The 19,835-nt window shown below is 42.2% G+C and overlaps 1 protein-coding gene across 1 annotated transcript in view; it reads left to right on the top strand.

Moving 5' to 3' along the window:
• Positions 1–19,835, top strand: part of cntn2 (contactin 2) — a 227,392-nt gene that overhangs the window by 73,372 nt on the left and 134,185 nt on the right. Inside the window, exon 2 of the mRNA XM_073030631.1 lies at positions 6,657–6,799. Coding sequence (XP_072886732.1) covers positions 6,745–6,799 — 55 coding nt within the window. The 5' untranslated portion in view covers positions 6,657–6,744. The remainder of the gene's footprint in view (positions 1–6,656; positions 6,800–19,835) is intronic.

The raw sequence follows: 19,835 nt of genomic DNA, 5'->3' as shown, positions 1-19,835 counted from the left end.
GTAAATGTGTTCAATGGCGGGGAGAGTTTTGCCTGCGATAGACTTTTATATATTCTGTAGCTCAAAATGAGGAACATTTAAAAATGTTATTGTGTATCAGAGACTGCAAAAGATCTCCAGCATCTGCAGATTTTCTCTTGACTATAAAATATCTACACAATACGAAGCTTTTACTAATTCCTTATTTGAATAATTGAAATAAATGCTCTTGGTTCCAGGAGTAGTGAGAAGTAATACATCTCATTTATGATTCCTGACCATTACATGGTTTTGAAAAGCAGGAGGAAGTGGTTTAAGATAGAAAAAGTAGTTTAAGACAGCCAAGTGCCTCCGGAGAATGGGTCAATGTGAATGAGTAATGCAAGGACTTTGGTCAGACAAAGAGAAATATAATATTTATCAGCCATGTATAGGCAGTATTGATCTCTCTATATCCATTACAGAAAAAAGGCGCTACTAACTAATACTTCTAAATCACAAGGGGCTGCTGAGCTTTTAAGGAATTGGAAAGGAATTGCATTTGAAGAACATTAATGATGTCTGATGGCTACCTCTCATTGTTAAGTATATTATTAATAGTTAATTATTGTGTTGGAAGAGACAGTCTTGTGAATAGCTTAATGCTGCCTTAATGGGTCAGAACTTGATAAAGTGGTTATGCTACTGCATCTTGGTGTCCTGGTGTTGCAGGGATGATTCCATTTGCCTTAAGATGTTGCTGCTCCCTGGACCGCTGTGGCAAAGAGTGAATGTTCACCGTCACAGATAGTTGCCCAGGTTACCGACAATTAGTGAGAATGAAGATTTCTGTGTCAGGTACCAAGCTACGCCGTTGATCAAAAGCATGCAGAACTGTGCTAACTTCAGAAGTACCTGTATTTGGTGGACCTCCATCTAGAACAGCTTGTGGGAGAATACAAAGAACGCGGGTGTAAACTTAATATGGGAGATAATCAAAATGCATTGTTGATTTTAGGATGTACCTCTTTTACAATTAAAGATAGACAAAACCAAAAATGTTTTGAGATTTTTCTTGGACAAGGTTATTAAGGGTTATGTAAGCAAAACAGTTAAATGGAAATAAAATTCAGAAATTCTAAAATATAATTGAATGTAGGAAAAGGTTTGAGAGGTTGAAACACATTTACTGTTTCAAAGTACATTTATTATTAAAGTACGTATACTTGATTCAACCATGAGATTTGTCTCCTTACAGGCAGCCACGAAACAAAGAAACCCAATAGAGCCCATTAAAATCAGACACCCAGCATGCAAAGAGAGAGAGAATTGCGTAAACTATAAAAGCAAGCACACAGCATTCAGAACTGAAGTTCACAACACCCGGCATCACTGCAGCCAATCCTGAAGTCCACTAGTTGCAGGACACAGACTCCAGCCAGTGCAGAGACAAGGAGCAGCAAGCCGAACCGGATCCTTCACCCTTTCAATCTGGCCCAGCGCTTAAATCGTCCTCATCTTGGGTTGTTCCTTACTCTCTGTCACTTCAATATGCCCTCGGGCTCAGACTCCACCATTTAGATTCAGCCAGAACCCAACCTTTCCAATTCAGTTCGGCTCTTAAATCGATCAAATCTTGAACTTTGAAGGCATTAAGATAACAAAACATTGTAGGACCATATTCAGATGGAAACTGACATCAGAGTATCGAAGGGAAATTAGAAAAATTGACCAACTGTTTGTCAAAGAGGTAACTCTTAAGTAGTTTTAAAGGAGGACAAAGGCTTAAGGAGACAAAGGGAATTTTGGGTCTAAGATGCTGCAATAGTGGGAGATTTACAGGAAGCTGCAAACTGGATGAAGACATTTCTGAGAGCATTGCAGCAGGTTCACATTCATATGGGAATCAGCAATGCCATTGTGGCTGATTCTACCCTACATCTTTCATAGAGTATGAGTATTGCTAACAAACACAAAATGCTGGAGGAACTCAGCAGGTCAGGCAGCATCTACAGGAAGGAATAAACAGTCGACATTTCAGGCCAAGACTCTTCATCGGGACTGGAAGGAAAGGACGATGAAGCCAAGGAAGGTAGGGGTGGGGCAGGAGTACTTGCTGGGAGGTGATAGGTGAAAGACCAATTACGGGGGAAGGCAGGTGGTTGGGGAAGGGGAGGATGAGGTGAAAAGCTGGGTGGTGAAAGGTGGAAAAGGGTTGAAGAGGACAGAATCTGGTGGGACAGGAGAGTGGACTATGGAAGAATCAGAACCAGATTTATTATCAACAGCATATGTCATAAAAATTTGTCGTCTTTGCATCAGAAGTACAATGCATAATAATAGAAAAAAGCTGTGAATTGCAGTAAGTATATAATATATATTTTTAAAATAGTTAAATTTTCAAAAAGGTAGAGGTAGTGTTTGGTCAAGGGACAGAGGAGTGGTATCAAAGGGCGGGTGAAAAGAAAAGGGGTAATATATTGCACATTCTTGACTGCCTTTAAACGAAGTGCTGCTGGGTCATTTAAGGGACAATATCATGTCAACCATACCAGAGTGGGTCTGAAATCCCATTTAGGCCAGACCATATAAAATCAACAGATCCCTTCCCTAAAAGGACACTTATAAACTACATAACAAAGTGCTACCTTTGTTGTCACCGTTGGCGAGCTCTTGTTGTTCGAGTTGTGTGTTTTTTAATTAGTTGAATTGAACATTCCCATATTTCATTGAGCAAACACTTCACGAGCACTGGCTCAGAGGCCTGTAACATCGACGCTGTTCAACCATACCACAAGCAGGTCCAGAAAGACCTGAGAATTGTGCAGGCAGTTTATATTTTTAACATCATGGTTGTTTGAGTCTCCTCTGTGTATCATTGTAATCCAAACAAAATTGGAATTGAAGTAAACAGCAAGGGAAGTTGCGGCTTGGGAGAGATGGTGGCCAACAGTTCTTGCCATTTACTTCACAGGGCTGTGATCAGTTAGCACTGTAGTGGTACAGAAACTATTATTTTTATGAACAGCGATGCCATTGCTTGCAGTGATCAGTCATATTTATACAGATGAGTGCGGACGTAGGAGAAAAGAGTGCATTTGCCAGGATTCCATGAATCTTAAAGATGACAGAGATCATTCCAAAATAATAATTTCTTATCAATCTTTTTGTTGCATTTAACAGTGTAATATTATCACAAAAAAATTGCAACTGCTTTAATGTTGCAAATGCATTTTAATAGTATAGACCGAGAGAAGCCGTTTCCGCTTTTAACAAGTCCATTAGCAAGCTCTTTAATTTCTTGCTTTTAAACTGATGTTTCCTATAATGGGAGAGTCTGGAACCTGAGAGCACAGACTCAGAACAGAAGGATGGCCCTTTAGAACACAGAGATGAGGAGGAATTTCTCCCCCCGAGAGGGTGGTGAATCTGTGGGATTTATTGCTACAGACGGCTGTAGAGGCCGAGTCATTGGGCACATTTAAAGTGGAGGTTGATAGGTTGTTGATTAGTAAGTGCATCAATAATTAATATGGCTGAGAGGGATAATAAATAGTAGAGCACTCAATGGGCCAAATGGCCTAATTCTGCTCCTGCATTTTATGGTCTAATTCTTCTTCAGAATATAAGCACATACTTACTGAACTGTATCTAATTTCCATTTTGCTCCATTTCTTCCACTTCTTCAGGTATTATTCAAATCATTCAAAGCCCAAGCACACTTGCTTATGAACTGTTGCAAAGGATGCATGATAAACACATCAGCTTTGCACCTTAATCCACAAGCCATATACTCATCTTCTGCTTTTGCAATACACCGACCATTAGCTTCCTATTAAAGGAAAATACTCAATTAAAGGAAATTACTGCACAGCTACCCCAGTTAGATTGTCTGGCACCAACTCTTCTGACTCAGCAGAGCATCGGCAGTTGGAAAGGGTCAACAGAAACAAAGTATAGCTAATGATTATTTGAATTGATTTTGGATAACTTGCCTGCTGACTTGATGAGAGTTAACCAGATTCCCCTAGTCATTTTGCATTGATGTTATCTCAGACCTGGTGGGGAAATTTCCTTGGTTTTGTTTGCAAAATTGCATGAGAAATCATTATAAGAAGGATGTGGAAACTTGGAGAAGGAGCAAAGGAGATTTGCCAGGATCCTGCCTGGACTACTATATGCGTAACTTATGAAGGTAGGCTATGCAAGACAAAGATTTTCACCTTGGAGCAGAAAGGATAAGAGATGACATGATAGAGATGATAAGAGGCATAGATAGCCAAGGATTTTTTTTCCCCAGGGTTCAAATGGCTAATACAAGAGAGCATAACTTTAAAGGACTTCAGGAGGGCACGGAGCGACCACTCTCTGCTGAACATCGATGGCTCCTCGGTAGAGATCGTTAAGAGCACCAAATTTCTTGGTGTTCACCTGGTGGAGAATCTCACCTGGTCCCTCAACACCAGCTCCATAGCAAAGAAAGCCCAGCAGCGTCTCTACTTTCTGCGAAGGCTGAGGAAAGTCCATCTCCCACCACCCATCCTCATCACATTTTACAGGGGTTGTAGTGAGAGTATCCTGAGCAGCTGCATCACTGCCTGGTTCGGAAATTGCACCATCTCGGATCGCAAGACCCTGCAGCGGATAGTGAGGTCAGCTGAAAAAATGATCAGGGTCTCTCTTCCCGCCAATACGGACATTTACACTTCACGCTGCATCTGCAAAGCAAACAGCATTATGAAGGACCCCACGCACCCCTCATACAAACTCTTCTCCCTCCTGCCGTCTGGGAAAAGGCACTGAAGCATTCGGGTTCTCATGACCAGACTATGTAACATTTTCTTCCCCCAAGCCATCAGACTCCTCAATACCCAGAGCCTGGACTGACACCAACTTCTCGGCCCGAAACGTCGACAGCATTTCTCCCTATAGATGCTGCCTGCCCTGCTGTGTTCCACCAGCATTTTGTGTGTGTCGTTGTTTGAATTTCCAGCATCTGCAGACTTCCTCGTGTTTACTGCCCTATTGTCTTGCTTATTATTTATTGTAATGCCTGCACTGTTTTGTGCACTTTATGCAGTCCTGGGTAGGTCTGTAGTCTAGTGTAGTTTTTTTTTTCTGTGTTGTTTTTTATGTAGTTCAGTCTAGTTTTTGTACTGTGTCACGTAACACCATGGTCCTGAAAAAACGTTGTCTCCTTTTTACTATGTATTGTACCAGCAGTTATGGTCGAAATGACAATAAGAAATGACTTGACGTGACTAAAGTGATTGGAGGGAAGTATAGCGGCTCTGTCATTAGAGTGGTGGGTGTGTGGAACGTGCTGCCAGGAGGGGTGGGAGAGGCAGATGCATCAGGGGCATTGAAGAGTCTCTTAGAAAGACACATGGATGAAGGAAAAATGGAGGGCTGTGTAGGAGAGAAGGTTAGATTAATCTTACAGCAGGTATAGTTCTGCAGTCATTAGCTCAAAAAGTTGCGCAAAATGAAGGGGCCAATATTAAGTTTCACTGGAGTCAATAAGCAGAGCTCGCCATTTTAAGGCTTCTAGTAGCAATAACAGTAACGCCACTGGCCTTATAATTAAGAAAACTGAACATGGAATGCAGGGTCACCAGTTCAAATCCCTTTACTGCAGGTAACGAATTTACATTGAATTATATAAATTGAAGTAAATGTAGAATTTAAAGTTAGCAATAGTTGGATCTACCTTTAATAAATGAATCTGGTTCTTCAGTGTTCCTTAAGAAAGGAAATACATGGCTTCCCCAGCTTATGAACACTTAGAGACAAAAGTTAGTTTTATTTCTCATATGTACTGTACATCAAAACATGCAGTGGAATGCGTTGTTCTAAGTCGAATTAAATCAGCGAGGGTTGTGCTAGGCAGCTCGCAAGTGTCTCCACACTTCTGTGGTGTGCCCACAACTCATCAACTTAAGTGGATATCCTGGTGACTGGAGCACCCTGGTCCATGCCGTCACAGGGAGAACACACAAACTGCTTACAGACAGGGGTGGAAATCAAACCCCCATATTACAGATGACGCTCTAAAGTGTAGAGCTAATCGCTGTGCTACTGCGCTGCAGGACACACTTACAAACTCCTACAAAGTCCATCATCCATAGATACCTTTATTCCTAAAAATGGCAGAACCAGCTTCCATGCTCTTTCCACTTTAAAGAACTGTTCGTTCTTTTCAGTCCTTAGCGTTTTTGATGCCATTCATTACAATGCTGTGGAGGTCTGGTTACATACTGAGTGAATTTTGTGTATTTACCAACTTATGGGCAATATTTACATAGGGACTTCTTTAAAAACAGGTCCTGTTAGTAGCCCAGAGGGGACCTGTTTGCCACTTTTACTCGATTGCAAATCCAGAGTCACAGAAATATAATTGACTCTTAAATAGAAAACCGATTAGATATGTTTGCCATGCCAGCAATGTCCACATAGTGAGTACAAGTAAAACAAACTGTCTATTGCTGTCAATGGAATTAAATATCAAATGCTTCTTAAGACGGACATCTGATCAAATCCAGCTAGAGACAAACGTCTAGCTGATATCCACCCAGTCTCTGCCCACCTCCACACTCCAATGATGCAGTGCTGTGTGCTTGCTCAAAGAACGAAGAGTTAGTTCTTCACAGACCGACTAATCTCATCTTAAGTGTGAACTGATGGTGTTTGCTTTGCAGGTGAGCACTGACAATCGGTGGGGAATTAGCGGTGCCAGAAACCCTCTCACAGTTCGCTGGCGGCGGCCCGTCTCGTGCGGTCTTCAGGATGAGATTGTCAATCGGCCCCGCCTTGGTGCTTTCAGTCACAAGCTGGCTAACAGGTAAGCTCTGCTATGCGTAACATACACTTGGTTAGCGAGAGGAGCCTCTGACAAGTGGAAGTTTGAACATGTGCATCTGGAACTCAGAAATACTCCCAACTCTCATGTCCATTCCCTGACTGGGATAAGTCGTAGATGATCAGGACCCTGACATACTTATTGACCTCACAGGGTCAGATCTTGCTACTAATTAGCCACTTCTACAGCAGTAAGTCCAGAATATACACGCATCACTGTCATTCATGGAAGCCCCACACCTTAGAGAATACAGAGGAGATTTACTAGAATGTTACCTGGGTTTCAGCACCTAAGTTACAGAGAAAGGTTGAACAAGTTAGGTCTTTATTCATTGGAGCGAAGAAGGTTGAGGGGGGACTTGATAGAGGTATTTAATATAATGAGGGGGATAGATAGAGTTGACGTGGATAGGCTTTTTCCATTGAGAGTAGGGGAGATTCAAACAAGAGGACATGAGTTGAGAGTTAGGGGGCAGAAGTTTAGGGGTAACACGAGGGGGAATTTCTTTACTCAGAGAGTGGTAGCTGTGTGGAATGAGCTTCCAGTAGAAGTGGTAGAGGCAGGTTCGATTTTGTCATTTAAAGTAAAATTGGATAGGTATACGGACAGGATAGGAATGGAGGGTTATGGGCTGAGTGCAGGTAGGTGGGACTAGGTGAGAGTAAGCGTTCGGCACGGACTAGAAGAGCCGAGATGGCCTGTTTCCGTGCTGTAATTGTTATATGGTTATATGGTTACTGACAGACTCAAAGTTAAAAGTAATTATTTTTTTATCAAAGTATATATATGTCACCAGGCTGTGTGGGCATACACAGTAAATAAAAGAAACACAATAGAATCAATGAAAGGCCACACCCAACAGGCTGGACAAACAGCCAATGTGCAAAAGACAACAAACTGTGCAAATACAAAATGAAAAGAAAATAAATAATAATAAATAAATAAGCAATAAATATTAAGAACATGAGATGAAGGGTCCTGTAAAGTGAGTCCATAGGTTGTGGGAACAGTTCAGTGATGTGGCAAGTGAAGTTATCCCCTCTGATTAAAGAGCCTGATGGTTGAAAGCTCATAATTGTTCCTGAGCCTGGTGCTGTGGGTCCTAAGGCTCCTGTACCTTCTTCCTGATGGCAGCAGTGAGAAGAGAGCATGGCCTGGGTGGTGGGGGTCCCAGATGATGGATGCTACTTTCCTGGGAATGCTCCATGCAGATGTGTTCAGTAGTGGGGAGGACTTTACCATCATGAACTGGGGCATATCCACTACTTTTATTGGGATTTTCCATTCAAGGACACTGGTGTTTCCATATCAGACCGTGATGCAACCAGTCAGTATATTCTCCACCGCACATCTATAGCAATCTACCAAAGCTTTAGATGTCATGCCAAATCTATGCAAACTGCAAAGAAAATAGAGGCTCTGCCATGCTTTTTTTCAGAATAGCTCTTATGTGCTGGAACCAGGGCAGATCCTCTGAAATGATAACACTGAGGAATTTGAAGTTGCTGACCCTCTCCACTTCTGATCCCCCGATGAGGGTTGGCTCATGGACTTCTGGTTTCCCCTTCCTGAAATCAATAATCAGCTCCTTGATCTTACTGACAATGAGTGAGAGGTCATTGTTGTGATACCACTCTGCCAGATTTTCAATCTCACTCCTATATGCTGATTCGTCATCCCCTTTGATTCGGCCAATGACGGTGTGTCGAAAACAAGCTTAAATATGGCTTTGGAGCTGTGCTTAGCAACACGGTCATAAGTGGAAAGTGAGTAGAGCAGGTGGGCTAAGCACCCAGTCTTGTGATGCCCCTGTGTCGATGGAGATCGTGGGAAAGATGTTGTTGCCAATCCGAATTGACCAGTGTCTGCAAGTGAGGACATCAAAGATCCAATTGCACAAGGCGGTATTGAGCCAGATCTTGAAGCTTATTGATTAGTTTTGAGGGGATGGTAGTATCGACTGCCAAGCTGTAATCAATGAAGAGCATCCTGATGTATGCATCTTCACTGTCCAGATGTTCCTGGGTCGAGTGAAGAGCCAATGAAATGGCATCTGCTGTTGACCATTTGTGAAAGCAGACAAATTGGAGCAGATCCAATTCCTCAAGCAGGAATTGATATGTTTCATCATCAATCTCTCAAAGCAGCATCACAGTGGATGTAGATACTACTGGATGAAAGTCATTGAGGAATGTTACCATAAAATTGAAACCTGCTTGAAGCAGGTGGGTAGTCAGACTGCTGAAGCAAGATGTTAAAGGTATCGGTGAATACTCCAACCAGATGATCAGCATGGGCCTTTATTACTTGGCCAGGTACCTCATCTGGGCCGAATGCTTTCCATGGATTCACCCTCCTGAAAGGTACTCTCATGTTGGCCTCGGAGACTGAAATCAGAGGGTTGTCAGGTCTTGTGGAAGTTCGTGAAGGCTCCTCTATGTCTTGATGAGCGTAGAAGTCATTGAGCTCATCTGGGAGTGAGGCCTTTTTGTCACCTATGTCGATTGGCTTCACTTTTTTAGGAGGTGATAGCTTTCAAGCTCTGCCACTGCGGTTGAACGTCCTCTGTGACTCAAGTTTGGTCCAGATCTGCCAGTGCACCGCACTGTTGCTATTCCATCTCCTGTCACACGTTGGTCAGCACGAACAAGCTGGTCCCAAAGGGCCTGTTTCTGTACCGTATGACTCTATGCTAACGTGATAACATACCGTTATGCATAAATGGAAATGAGGTAGCAGCCAGGTAATATGAGCACCTTTGATATGTCCACCACAGAAGTTGGGATTTCCAAGTGGCCACCCATTTCAACTCAAGTTCCCATTCCCATCTCAATCCATGGCCTCCTCTATAGTCATGATGAAGCCACACTCTGGTTGAAGGAGTGACACCTTATATTCCAGCGAGGTAGCTTCCAACCTGATGACATGAACATCAATTTCTCTAATATCCAGTAATTTCTCCCCCTTCTCCTTCTCTCTTTTTTCATTCCCTATTCTAGTTCCCCACTCACCTCTTCTCTTCTCCTCACCTGCCCATCACTTCCCTCCGATTTCCCTCCTTCTTCCTTGCCCCACTCTGCTCTCCTATCAGATTCCTTCTTCAGTCCTTTTCTTCTTCCACCAGTCACCTTCCAGCTTCTTATATCATTGCCCCCTCCCCCACTCACCCACCTTCCCACTTGTTGTTCTCCTCTCACAGAGAGTTATAGAGTGATGGGTTACTCTAGACAGGCCCTGTGTTCTTTACCTTTTGTAGTTTTATTGTGCTGCATTGGATCCAAAATAACAATTATTTTGATCTCCTTTACAATTGTATATTGGAAATTACATTAAATCTTGAGATACAAAGACAACATTTTAAAGACACTGGGATGAGTACATAGATAGGGAAAGTTTAGAGGATATGGAGCAAGATGTGGGCAAATGTTACAATCTCCTTTCAAGGACTCTACAACACATATTCTCAATATTAATTGTTTGTTTGTTTGGATTGTTTATTTTTTTGTAATTGCACTTTTTGTCTTATGTGCATCAGTTGCTTGTCTTTCTTTGCTTGTGTGTAGTTTTTTATCGATTCTATTGTGCCTTTTTGTATCTACTGCGAATGCTGACAAGGAAACAGGTGCCACGATAGCGTAGCAGTTAGCACGACACTATTACAGCTCAGGGCATTCCAGACTTTGGAGCTTGATTCTGTTCTGTTCTGTAAGGAGTCCCTGTACGCTCTCCTCGTGGAATGTGTGGGTAATTTTCCAGGTCTTCTGGTTTCCTCCCACAGTCCAAAGATGTACCTGGTCTGTTAATTGGTCATTGTAAGTTGACCCATGATTAGAAACACAGAAACATAGAAAACCTACAGCACAATACAGGCCCTTCGACCCACAAGGTCGTGCCGAACACGTCCCTACCTTAGAAATTACTAGGCTTACCTATAGCCCTCTATTTTACTAAGCTCCATGTACCTATCTAAAAGTCTCTTAAAAGACCCTATCGTATCCGCCTCCACCACCGTTTCCGGCAGCCCATTCCACGCACTCACCACTCTCTGAGTAAAAAAACTTACCCCTGACATCTCCTCTGTTCCTACTCCCCAGCACCTTAAACCTGTGTCCTCTTGTGGAAACCATTTCAGCCCCAGGTTAGGGTTAATCGGGTTTGTCGGGGGTTGCTGGGGAGGCACGGTTTGAAGGGTCAGGAGGTTCTATTCCGTGCTGTATCGCTAAAGGAAATGAATCTCTGGGTAGTGTACGGTGACGTATACGTACTTTGATAATAAAGTTACATTGAACTTTGAAATGATAACTAGCACAGTCTAACCTGGGTTGACTCACTTTATGCACATTTGTACACAAATGACCGAATGTAATGGATCCAACTTTTGGTTCTCTTACTGCATTTGCCCTTTAAGAACACAGAGTGTATTTTTTAAGACAGAGTATGCATCCGACTTTGTCTATTAAGTCAGTGTAGCAACAAAGAAAGCTACTATTGGGTGTCAGGTGCTCATCAGCGAGTTGTATAATTAATCACAAAAAACGGGAACTAAAACATTTTAAAATTGCAAAGGTAAGGGAGAGTTCCCTTTTACAATAAAGAATGTCCTGGGATCTTTAGTTTAATGTCACATCAGGAAGAAGGCACTATCTCAGTGTTGCATTGGGGTCAGCATGGTTAAGCTCCTGAAATAAGGGACTTGATCCAATTTACATTATGCACCTCAGCTGGCTCAGTAATCAGAGGAGGATTAGAATGCCATTTTAAACAAAGGTCCTGCTCCAAAGCATCTATAATCTCTATCTTTAGATTTAGGATCTGACTTTTAATGATCCATTCAATCTATTACCATTCAATGAATTTGTACAGTTGTTTTGACACTAATCATCCTGCATAATCTTCCCAGTGAAGGAATCTTTGCCTTATTTATGAAAGTACACACTTCAATTGATCTGTTAATAATAGCATTTAACCTTTATTAAATCAAGGTCATTTCTTCTGAATGCACAAAGCTTGAACTATGTTGGAAAATGCTGGGCTGAAGACAAAGAGTGTCTGCACTCCTTGACTTATTACAAGCCTTTGGAAGTCTCCAGTCGAATCAAGCAGCTAGAAATTCAGAACTATTGGGTCTAAGCACCTCTCTACACCGCACCTACCAACCCATTCCCAAGCCACCTACTCCAGATCAGGTTTAGTACCACTGACATATGTCACAAAATTTTTTGGCAGCAGTACACTGCCAGGCTAAAATTACTACAAGTTACAAAAAACAAATCACTGCAAAAGAGAACCCGTGAGATAGTGTTCAGCCACCATTCAGGAATATTGAGTGCGGGTCTTCAGGCTCCTGTACCTCTTCTGATTATTGGCAGTTATCAGAAGAAGGCATGTCTCAGGTAGTGAAGATCCTTAATGATGGATACTGCCTTTTTGAGGCATCAACTTTTGAAGATGTCCTTGCTGGTGGTGAGGGTGTCCTTGATGGAGATGGCAGAGTCTGTGACATTCCACAGCCTCTTGCGATCCTGCACATTGGCACCTCCACACCAGGCAATGATGCATCCAGTCAAGATGCTCTCCACCATACATCTGTAGAAATCTGATGGAGCCTTTAGTAACATACCAAACTTCTTCAAACTCCTCATGAAGTATAGCAGTTGGCGTGCCTTCTCTCTAATTATGTTAATATCAAATAAAGGATAATCAGCCTCTCTCTAACAGAGTTAATCAAAATCTACATCCTGCTTTCCAAAGCTTAGATCATCCAAGCCAGAGATCGTTTGTCCCATTGAATAGGCTACACTTTGCCATCTCTCTACTACCCACTGGCGTTTAGGGCAGTAATTAAGGCCCTCCATTCTCAATGGTGTTAGTGGCTTCCTTCATCATCTCAGTAGCTCGGTTTTCACTTCTGTCAGCCATTCAAGTTCCAGGAGGAGATTCAGGAATATTATCGCACACAGATTTAGAAGGTTTCTTCACTGCATTTTCATAACAATTTTGTTTTACCAGTCAGGGTTGTTAGCTTTGAGCTGAACCCCTGAACCCGGGGGACCAGCAAACCACTCTTAGTCTGACCTTTACCCTTTGACCTGTTTGGCATGGATGGCCCTACCAAGAGCCAAGGCACAAAGCCTTGACTCCAGCCAACATAGGTTTCCTAGTCATTGAAGCACACAAGCCTCCAAACCCTACAACAATATCACAGTTCTTTTCAAGGACACTTTGACATCAGGTCCTTGTTAAATGTAGTGAGGGTGTCTGCCTCCACCATCCTTTCAGGCAGTGAGTCCCAGACCTCCTGTACTTACGAACTATTATAAAAACCTCCAGTTCACCTCTTATCCTACTAATTCATTTTAACTCTGGACTCTACAATGTTTTGCTGTTGGAAACTAAACACTTCAGACTAGGGAGTCTAGACTATACATACATGCATATTCTACATCATTGTATTTTACTGATATTCTGCATGTTGTCTTGTATGTGGGAGGATGGGCCTCAAGTCACGGTATTGCCTGGGGAGGGTGCATCGACGCAGGTGTGCAAGATGGGGTCAGTGCTGCCCCCTAGTGTTCGCTCAGCAGGAGAGGGGCTCTATTGCAGTCGACTATGGATTGATGGCATGAGTTTTGGGACCCTTTCTTTGCACGACTGTGATACCATTTCTGCTTGCTGTCTTGTGTGTACTTTGTGTTCTGTGTGACTGTTGGTACTGCATTTTGCACCTCGGTCCCGAAGTAACGCTGTCTCTTTTGACTGTGTTTAAGAGTATTCATGCATGGTTGAATGACAATTAATCTTGAACTGAATTGAATTTCTATTCATCTGCCTCAGCTTCTCATAGTCTTGCACATCTTAATTAAATCTCACCTTGGTCTAACTTCTCACAAAAATTACAACACTGAGCAGGATGGGCTATCCTCATTGCTATAATTCTCCAACATTCCTCCATTCTGAGGGCTCAGTTTGCCCTTTCCAGCATCTTTTTCAGCTGTTATTTCAATAAATATTGACCATTAACTTCTGAACTAAATAACATATTTCAACACTTATTTCTGAGATTTTATAAGACATTGGTCAGACTGTATCTGGAGTATTGTGTGTAGTTTTGGATTCTAAGAAAGGATGTGGTGGTGTTGAAGTTAGTACGAAGGAGGTTTATGATAATCGTCCTGAAAATGAAAGAGTTAACATATGAAGAGCGTTTGATGGCTCTGGGCCTGTACTCACTGGGGTTTAGAAGAATGAAGAAGAATCTCATTGAAGCCCACTAAATATTGAAAGACCTGGACAGAGTGGACATGGAGAGGATGTTTTCATTAGTGGGAGAGTCTAGGACCAGAGGGCACAGCCTCAGAATGGACCTACATCCACTTGGAACAGAGATAAGGAAGAATTCCTATAGCCAAAATGTGGTGAATTTGTGAAACTTGTTGCCACAGACGGCAGTGGAACCCAAGTCATGGGGTATATTCGAAGCAGAGGTTGAGAGGTTCTTGATTAGTAATGGTACCGAAGGTTACGGGAAGAAGACAGGAGAAAGGGGGTTGGATAGATAGGGAAACTAACTCATTTCGATGGAATGGCAGAGCAGACTCCATGGCCCAAATGACTTAATTCTGCTCCTTTGCCCTATTGTCTTATGGTCTGTTCACACTACCAAATCCTACATCATTTTAGAGACCTCCATCAGTCCACTGCATTGCCCTTCAAGGAAGAGAGCTGGAGACATTTTAAATCTCTTCTGAGGTATACAAGCATGCAGTGCTGGTAAGATACAAATAATTAATAGTTTGTATCACCCAATGAACAAACCAAGATTGTAATTGTTGAGAAATTTCATGCTTGATACATCAGAGTAAAAAACATTTGCCTATCTGTGGTGCAGGTCAAATTGTTTCAGTGGTTTTAGTTCACTAGGCACTGAATGTATGCTGCTACGATTGCAAAAGAGAGGAGGTGAAAGAGCTCGAGGCCTGGTGCCAGGCAAGTAACCTCTTCTTAATGACAACAAGGCAAAGCAGATGGTTATCAGCTTCAGGAGAAATCGCTCCACTCACATCCCACTTTACATCAGCGGCACAGCAGTCAAAACTGCAAGCTGATTCAAAATCCTGGGAGTGCACATCGCACACATCCTCTCACAGTGCCAGTACACATCCTACACAGTCTAGAAATCTCACCAATGCCTCCACTTTCCGAGGTGGCTGGAGAAAGCTGGGCTTTGTACATCCGTGTTCATGTCATTCGAGAGAACGCGCAGTAGTGAGCATCCTAACAAGCTGCGTCACTGCTTGGCGTGGAAACAGAACTGCAGAGTCAAAACACATCAGTGGCACCAGCCTAACCACCATCAAGGACATATATACAGAAAGGTGCCAGAAAAGGGCCAGTAACGTCACGAAGGACCCCACCCGTCCATGGATTGTATGTCCCAATCCCACCAGGGAGGAGGCTGTGTAACATCCACACCAGGACCACCAGACTCAAAAACAGTTTCTTTCCCCAAGCAGTAAGGCTGATCAACACCTCCACCCACTAACTCCTGACAGTCACCATAAGTACAGCCTAGCATCACTTTATGAACATACAATCAATCTATGTATATAAGCTATGCTATGTATTTATATTTATTGTATTTTATTATTGTTATTATTAGTGTGTTCCTTATCTTTTGTTTCTTTTTGTGCTGCATCAGATCCAGAGTAACAGTTATTTTGTTCTCCTTACACTTACGTATTGGAAATGACATTAAACAATCTTAAATCTATTCTTAACGAGATTCAGAAGAAGCAGAAAGCTGAATCTTAGCTCATTTGATATAGGTCTAAAGGCATCTCAACAATTCTTGGGGAATTATCTGGTGCTGGAACATCTCGTAGCCCTCAACACTTACTGAAATCGAAGGCAAATGAATACAAAACAGTTAATTGCCTGGTTTTTTCCATGTGTGTTGATATGATTAGCTTTATTTATCACAAGTATATCAAAACGTCGAAACATACAGTGAAACGCATCGAATTGTGACAACAACGAATACGGTCCAAAGATTGTGGTGTAGCAGCCTGTGGGAGTCACCATGTTTCCAGTAGCTTGCTCAGAGTTCACTAACTCTAACTCCCACAGTTTCTCTTTGGAATGTGTGAGGAAATCCACATGGTCACAGGGAGAACGTACAAACTCCTCATCGGGGAACCGAACCCCAATCGGTGATCGCTGTCGCTGTAAAGCAATTGCGGTAACTGCCACACTACTGTGTTGCCCCTATGCTACGACACCGCCCCTTAACGTCAACTGCTTATGGATTTACTTGTCTGCTGTTTTTCTGACTTCTATTATATAGTCCTCTCTCGACAATGCTTAATCTTGCAGGTTTTAGATCCACAAGTACAAGCTAATGCTGTGAGTGCTCTTGAGGAGTGAGTCTCAGCCTATCGGACTGCTGTGCAACCATTTGCTGTAAAGACTCAACATTTCTTAAACATTGTAAAGTGTCAGCTTCAGCCATTAATCTACAAGGGCTTCCAGTGAGCCAATGTGATAGTGCGAATCGAACACGTCCAAAAGACATCACTATAAACTACAGGAGACAGACGCAATGCATAGTCATTTCTCAAAGGGACAAATGCCTTCCTTTTAAACTGAAGCTCTCTGGAGTGTTGTATAAAATGTGAGCAGAGTAGATGTGACATAGGATTATAAGGAAAGGAAAGCGGAATCAACTTTGCAAACCTGTTTTACTTCAGTCCATTTATCAAACGTGTGTGCTGCTGGCAAGACCAGCATCTATTTATGCATCCTTAATTGCCCTTGACGAAGTGCTGTGGGTAAGGGGGCTCCAGTATTTAGACAGAACAATAATGTCAACATAAACACTGTGGTGACTTTATTCTGTATCTCCTGTACCTATTAAAGCAGCCACTTTAAGTATACATTCGTGGTCTTTCGGTCTGGTCATTCTCCTCTGACCTCTCTCATTAACAAGACATTTTCACCCACAGAAATGCCATTCACTGCATTAGTTTTGTTTTTTTTTTACACCAGTCTCTGTAAACTCTAGAGACTGTTGTGCATGAAAATCCCAGAGATCAGCAGATCCTGAAATACTCAAATCACCCAGTCTGGAACCAACAATTATTCCAAAGTCAAAGTCACTTAAAATCACATTTCTTCCCCATTCTTTCATTTGGTCTGAATAGCAACTGAACCTCTTGACCATGTCTGCATGCTTATGTACATTGAGTTACTGCCTCATGATTGCCTGATTAGGTATTTGCATTAATGCACTATTATTTGCACTAATAAAGTGGCCACTGAGTGTACATGCAGAGAATTCTGGTGTCCATCTGGGATTAGAATGTAACATGACATATCCATGAAGTTAAAGTGAAGGTTTATTTTGATTAGACAATGAACTTTTCAGCCTATTTCCTCTTGGGACACTCCCATAGGGATAGAGACCACAAATTTGTCTTCCATTTTTCTATTCATTGACTTCTCTCCACCCAGTTCTTTTCTCCTCCAAATGAAGGAATAACTTGATTTAATGTGATGAAAAATTGACAGGTTTGGAAACGCTCAGATAGCATCTGTGAAACAAGATGTGGGGGTGGGGGAGAGATGAAAACAAAACTAGGCCAATGACCATAAACAGATGCCTTCCAACCTCCCAGAGGAAGTCCTATCGGTAGAAGAGGTGCCACAACGTAAACTGAAAAAGCACCTCATCTTTTCATAAGCATCTTACATCTTTCCAAGTCAACATTGAATTCTCCACCTTCTGATCACTTGTTTTCTCCATCAATACCACAACTGGTACTTTTGCTGCAATTCGTCAGTTTGTGATGTCAGTTCAACTGAGCCCGGATGAAGTGTCTCGGCCCAAAACATGATGTGTTTATTCCCCTCCATAGATGCTACCTGACCTGTTGAGTTCCTCCAGCATTTTCGAGTACGTGTGTGTGTTGCTCAAGATTTCCAGCGTCTGCAGAATCTCTGGTGTCTGATTTCGCTCATATTGTTCTCGCTCACCATTAATATAGCCTGACCTGCCAGTATCAGCACATCACAATTCTTCATCGCCATTTAAGAGATTTCATTAACAAATGTCAAAGACAGCATTGAAGCAAAGGAGAGGTCATATAATATTCCAAAAATTAGTGGGAAGTTAAGGATTAGGAAGCTATTAAAAAAACAATAGAAGGCATTTAAAAACACCATGAAGAAAGAAAAAAGATGAAATATGAAGGTAAGCTAGCCAATAATCTAGAAAATGATAGAAATATTTTTTACAAATATATAAAAACTGAAAGAGAGGTGACAGTGGATATCAGACCACTGGAAAATGGCAATGAAGAGGCGGTAATGGGGGACAAAAAAAACAGCAGATGAACTTAATAAGTATTTGTGTCAGTCCTCTGTGTGCAATATACTAGCAGAATGCCAGGGTGCAGATGTGAGCGTTGTTTTTTTATTACCAAGCAGAAGGTGTTTGGGAAGCTGAAAAGTTTGAAGGTAGGTAAGTCACCAGGACCAGATGGACTACACCACAGGGTTCTGAAAGAGGTAGCTGAGGAGACTGTGGAAGCATAGACATCCATAATCTCAATGTCTTGAGCAATGACAATAAAGCTCTGTTCTATTTGTAATGATCTTTCAAGAATCACTAGATTTTGGAATGGTTCCAGAAGACTGGAAAATATTCCTCCACTCTTCAAGAAAGGCAGGAGGCAGAAAAAAGGAAATTATAGATCAGTTAGCCTCACTTCAGTGGTTGGAAAGACATTGGAGTGGATTATTAAGGATAAGGTTTCAGGGTACTTGGAGGAACATGATAAAAATGATTGAACAGGCCAAATTCAACATGGTTTTCTAAAAGGAAAACCTTGCCTGACAAATCTGTTGGAATTCTTTAAGGATATGACAAGCAGGATAGACAAAGGAGAGTTAGTGGATGTTGTAGATTTGGATTTTCAGAAGGCTTTTGACAAGATGCCACATATGAGGCTACTTAACAAGATAATGGCATGTGGTGTTACAGGAAAGGCAGAAAACCCTAATGCATGGATAGAAGTTTGGTTGACTACAGGAAACAAAGTGTGGGAATAAATGGGGCCTTTTCTGGTTGGCTACCAGTGACTAGTGGTGAGCCTCAGGGGTCAGTGATGGGATTGCTCCTTTTCACGTTATATGTCAATGACTTGGATGAAGGAATTGATGGCTTTGTGGCTAAGTTTGTGGAAGACACGAAGATAGGTGGAGGGGCAGGTAGAGTTGAGAAAGCAGGGTGTGTGCAGAAGACAGAATGAGAGAATGGGCAAATGGAATACAGTGCGGGGAAGTGCTAGTTCATGCATTCTGGCAGAAGAATAAAGGGACAGACTAGTTTCTAAATGGGGAGAAAATTCAAAACTCCATGAAGAATTCTTGTGCAGGATTCCCTGAAGGTTAACTTGCAGGTTGAGTCCGTGGTAAGAAAGGCAAATGCGATGTTCTCATTCATTTCAAGAGGACTAGAATACAAAAGCAAGAATGTGCTGATGAGGCTTCATTAGGCAATGATCAGATTGCACTTGGAGTATTGTGAGCAGTTTTGAGCCCTTGCCTAAGAAAAGATTTACTGGCATTGGAGAGGGACCAGATGAGGTTCAGAAGAATGATCCCAGGAATGAAAGGGTTAACTTATGAGAAGCATTTGACATCCGTGGGCCTGTGCTTACTGCAGTTTGGAAGAATGGTGGGGGGAGGGGATCTTATTGAAACCTATCGAATATTGAAAGGCCTAGATAGAGTGGACGTGGAGATGATGTTTCCCACAGTGGGGAAGCCTAGGACCAGAGGGAACAGCTTTTAGAATTGAGGGATGACTATTTGGAACAGAGAGGAGGAAAAATTTCTTTAGCCAGAGGGTGGAGAATCTGTGGAATTCATTACCACAGACTGCTGTGCAGTCCAGTTCATTAAGGTGGAAGTTGATAGCTTCGTGATTTATCAAGGCCTCAAAGGTTACGAGGAAAGG

Source organism: Hemitrygon akajei, chromosome 27 (genome assembly GCF_048418815.1).
Source record: "Hemitrygon akajei chromosome 27, sHemAka1.3, whole genome shotgun sequence".
NCBI classification, from domain to species: domain Eukaryota; kingdom Metazoa; phylum Chordata; class Chondrichthyes; order Myliobatiformes; family Dasyatidae; genus Hemitrygon; species Hemitrygon akajei.
The sequence above is the reverse complement of the archived record's forward strand: the minus strand, read 5'-3'. Positions and strand labels throughout refer to the sequence as shown.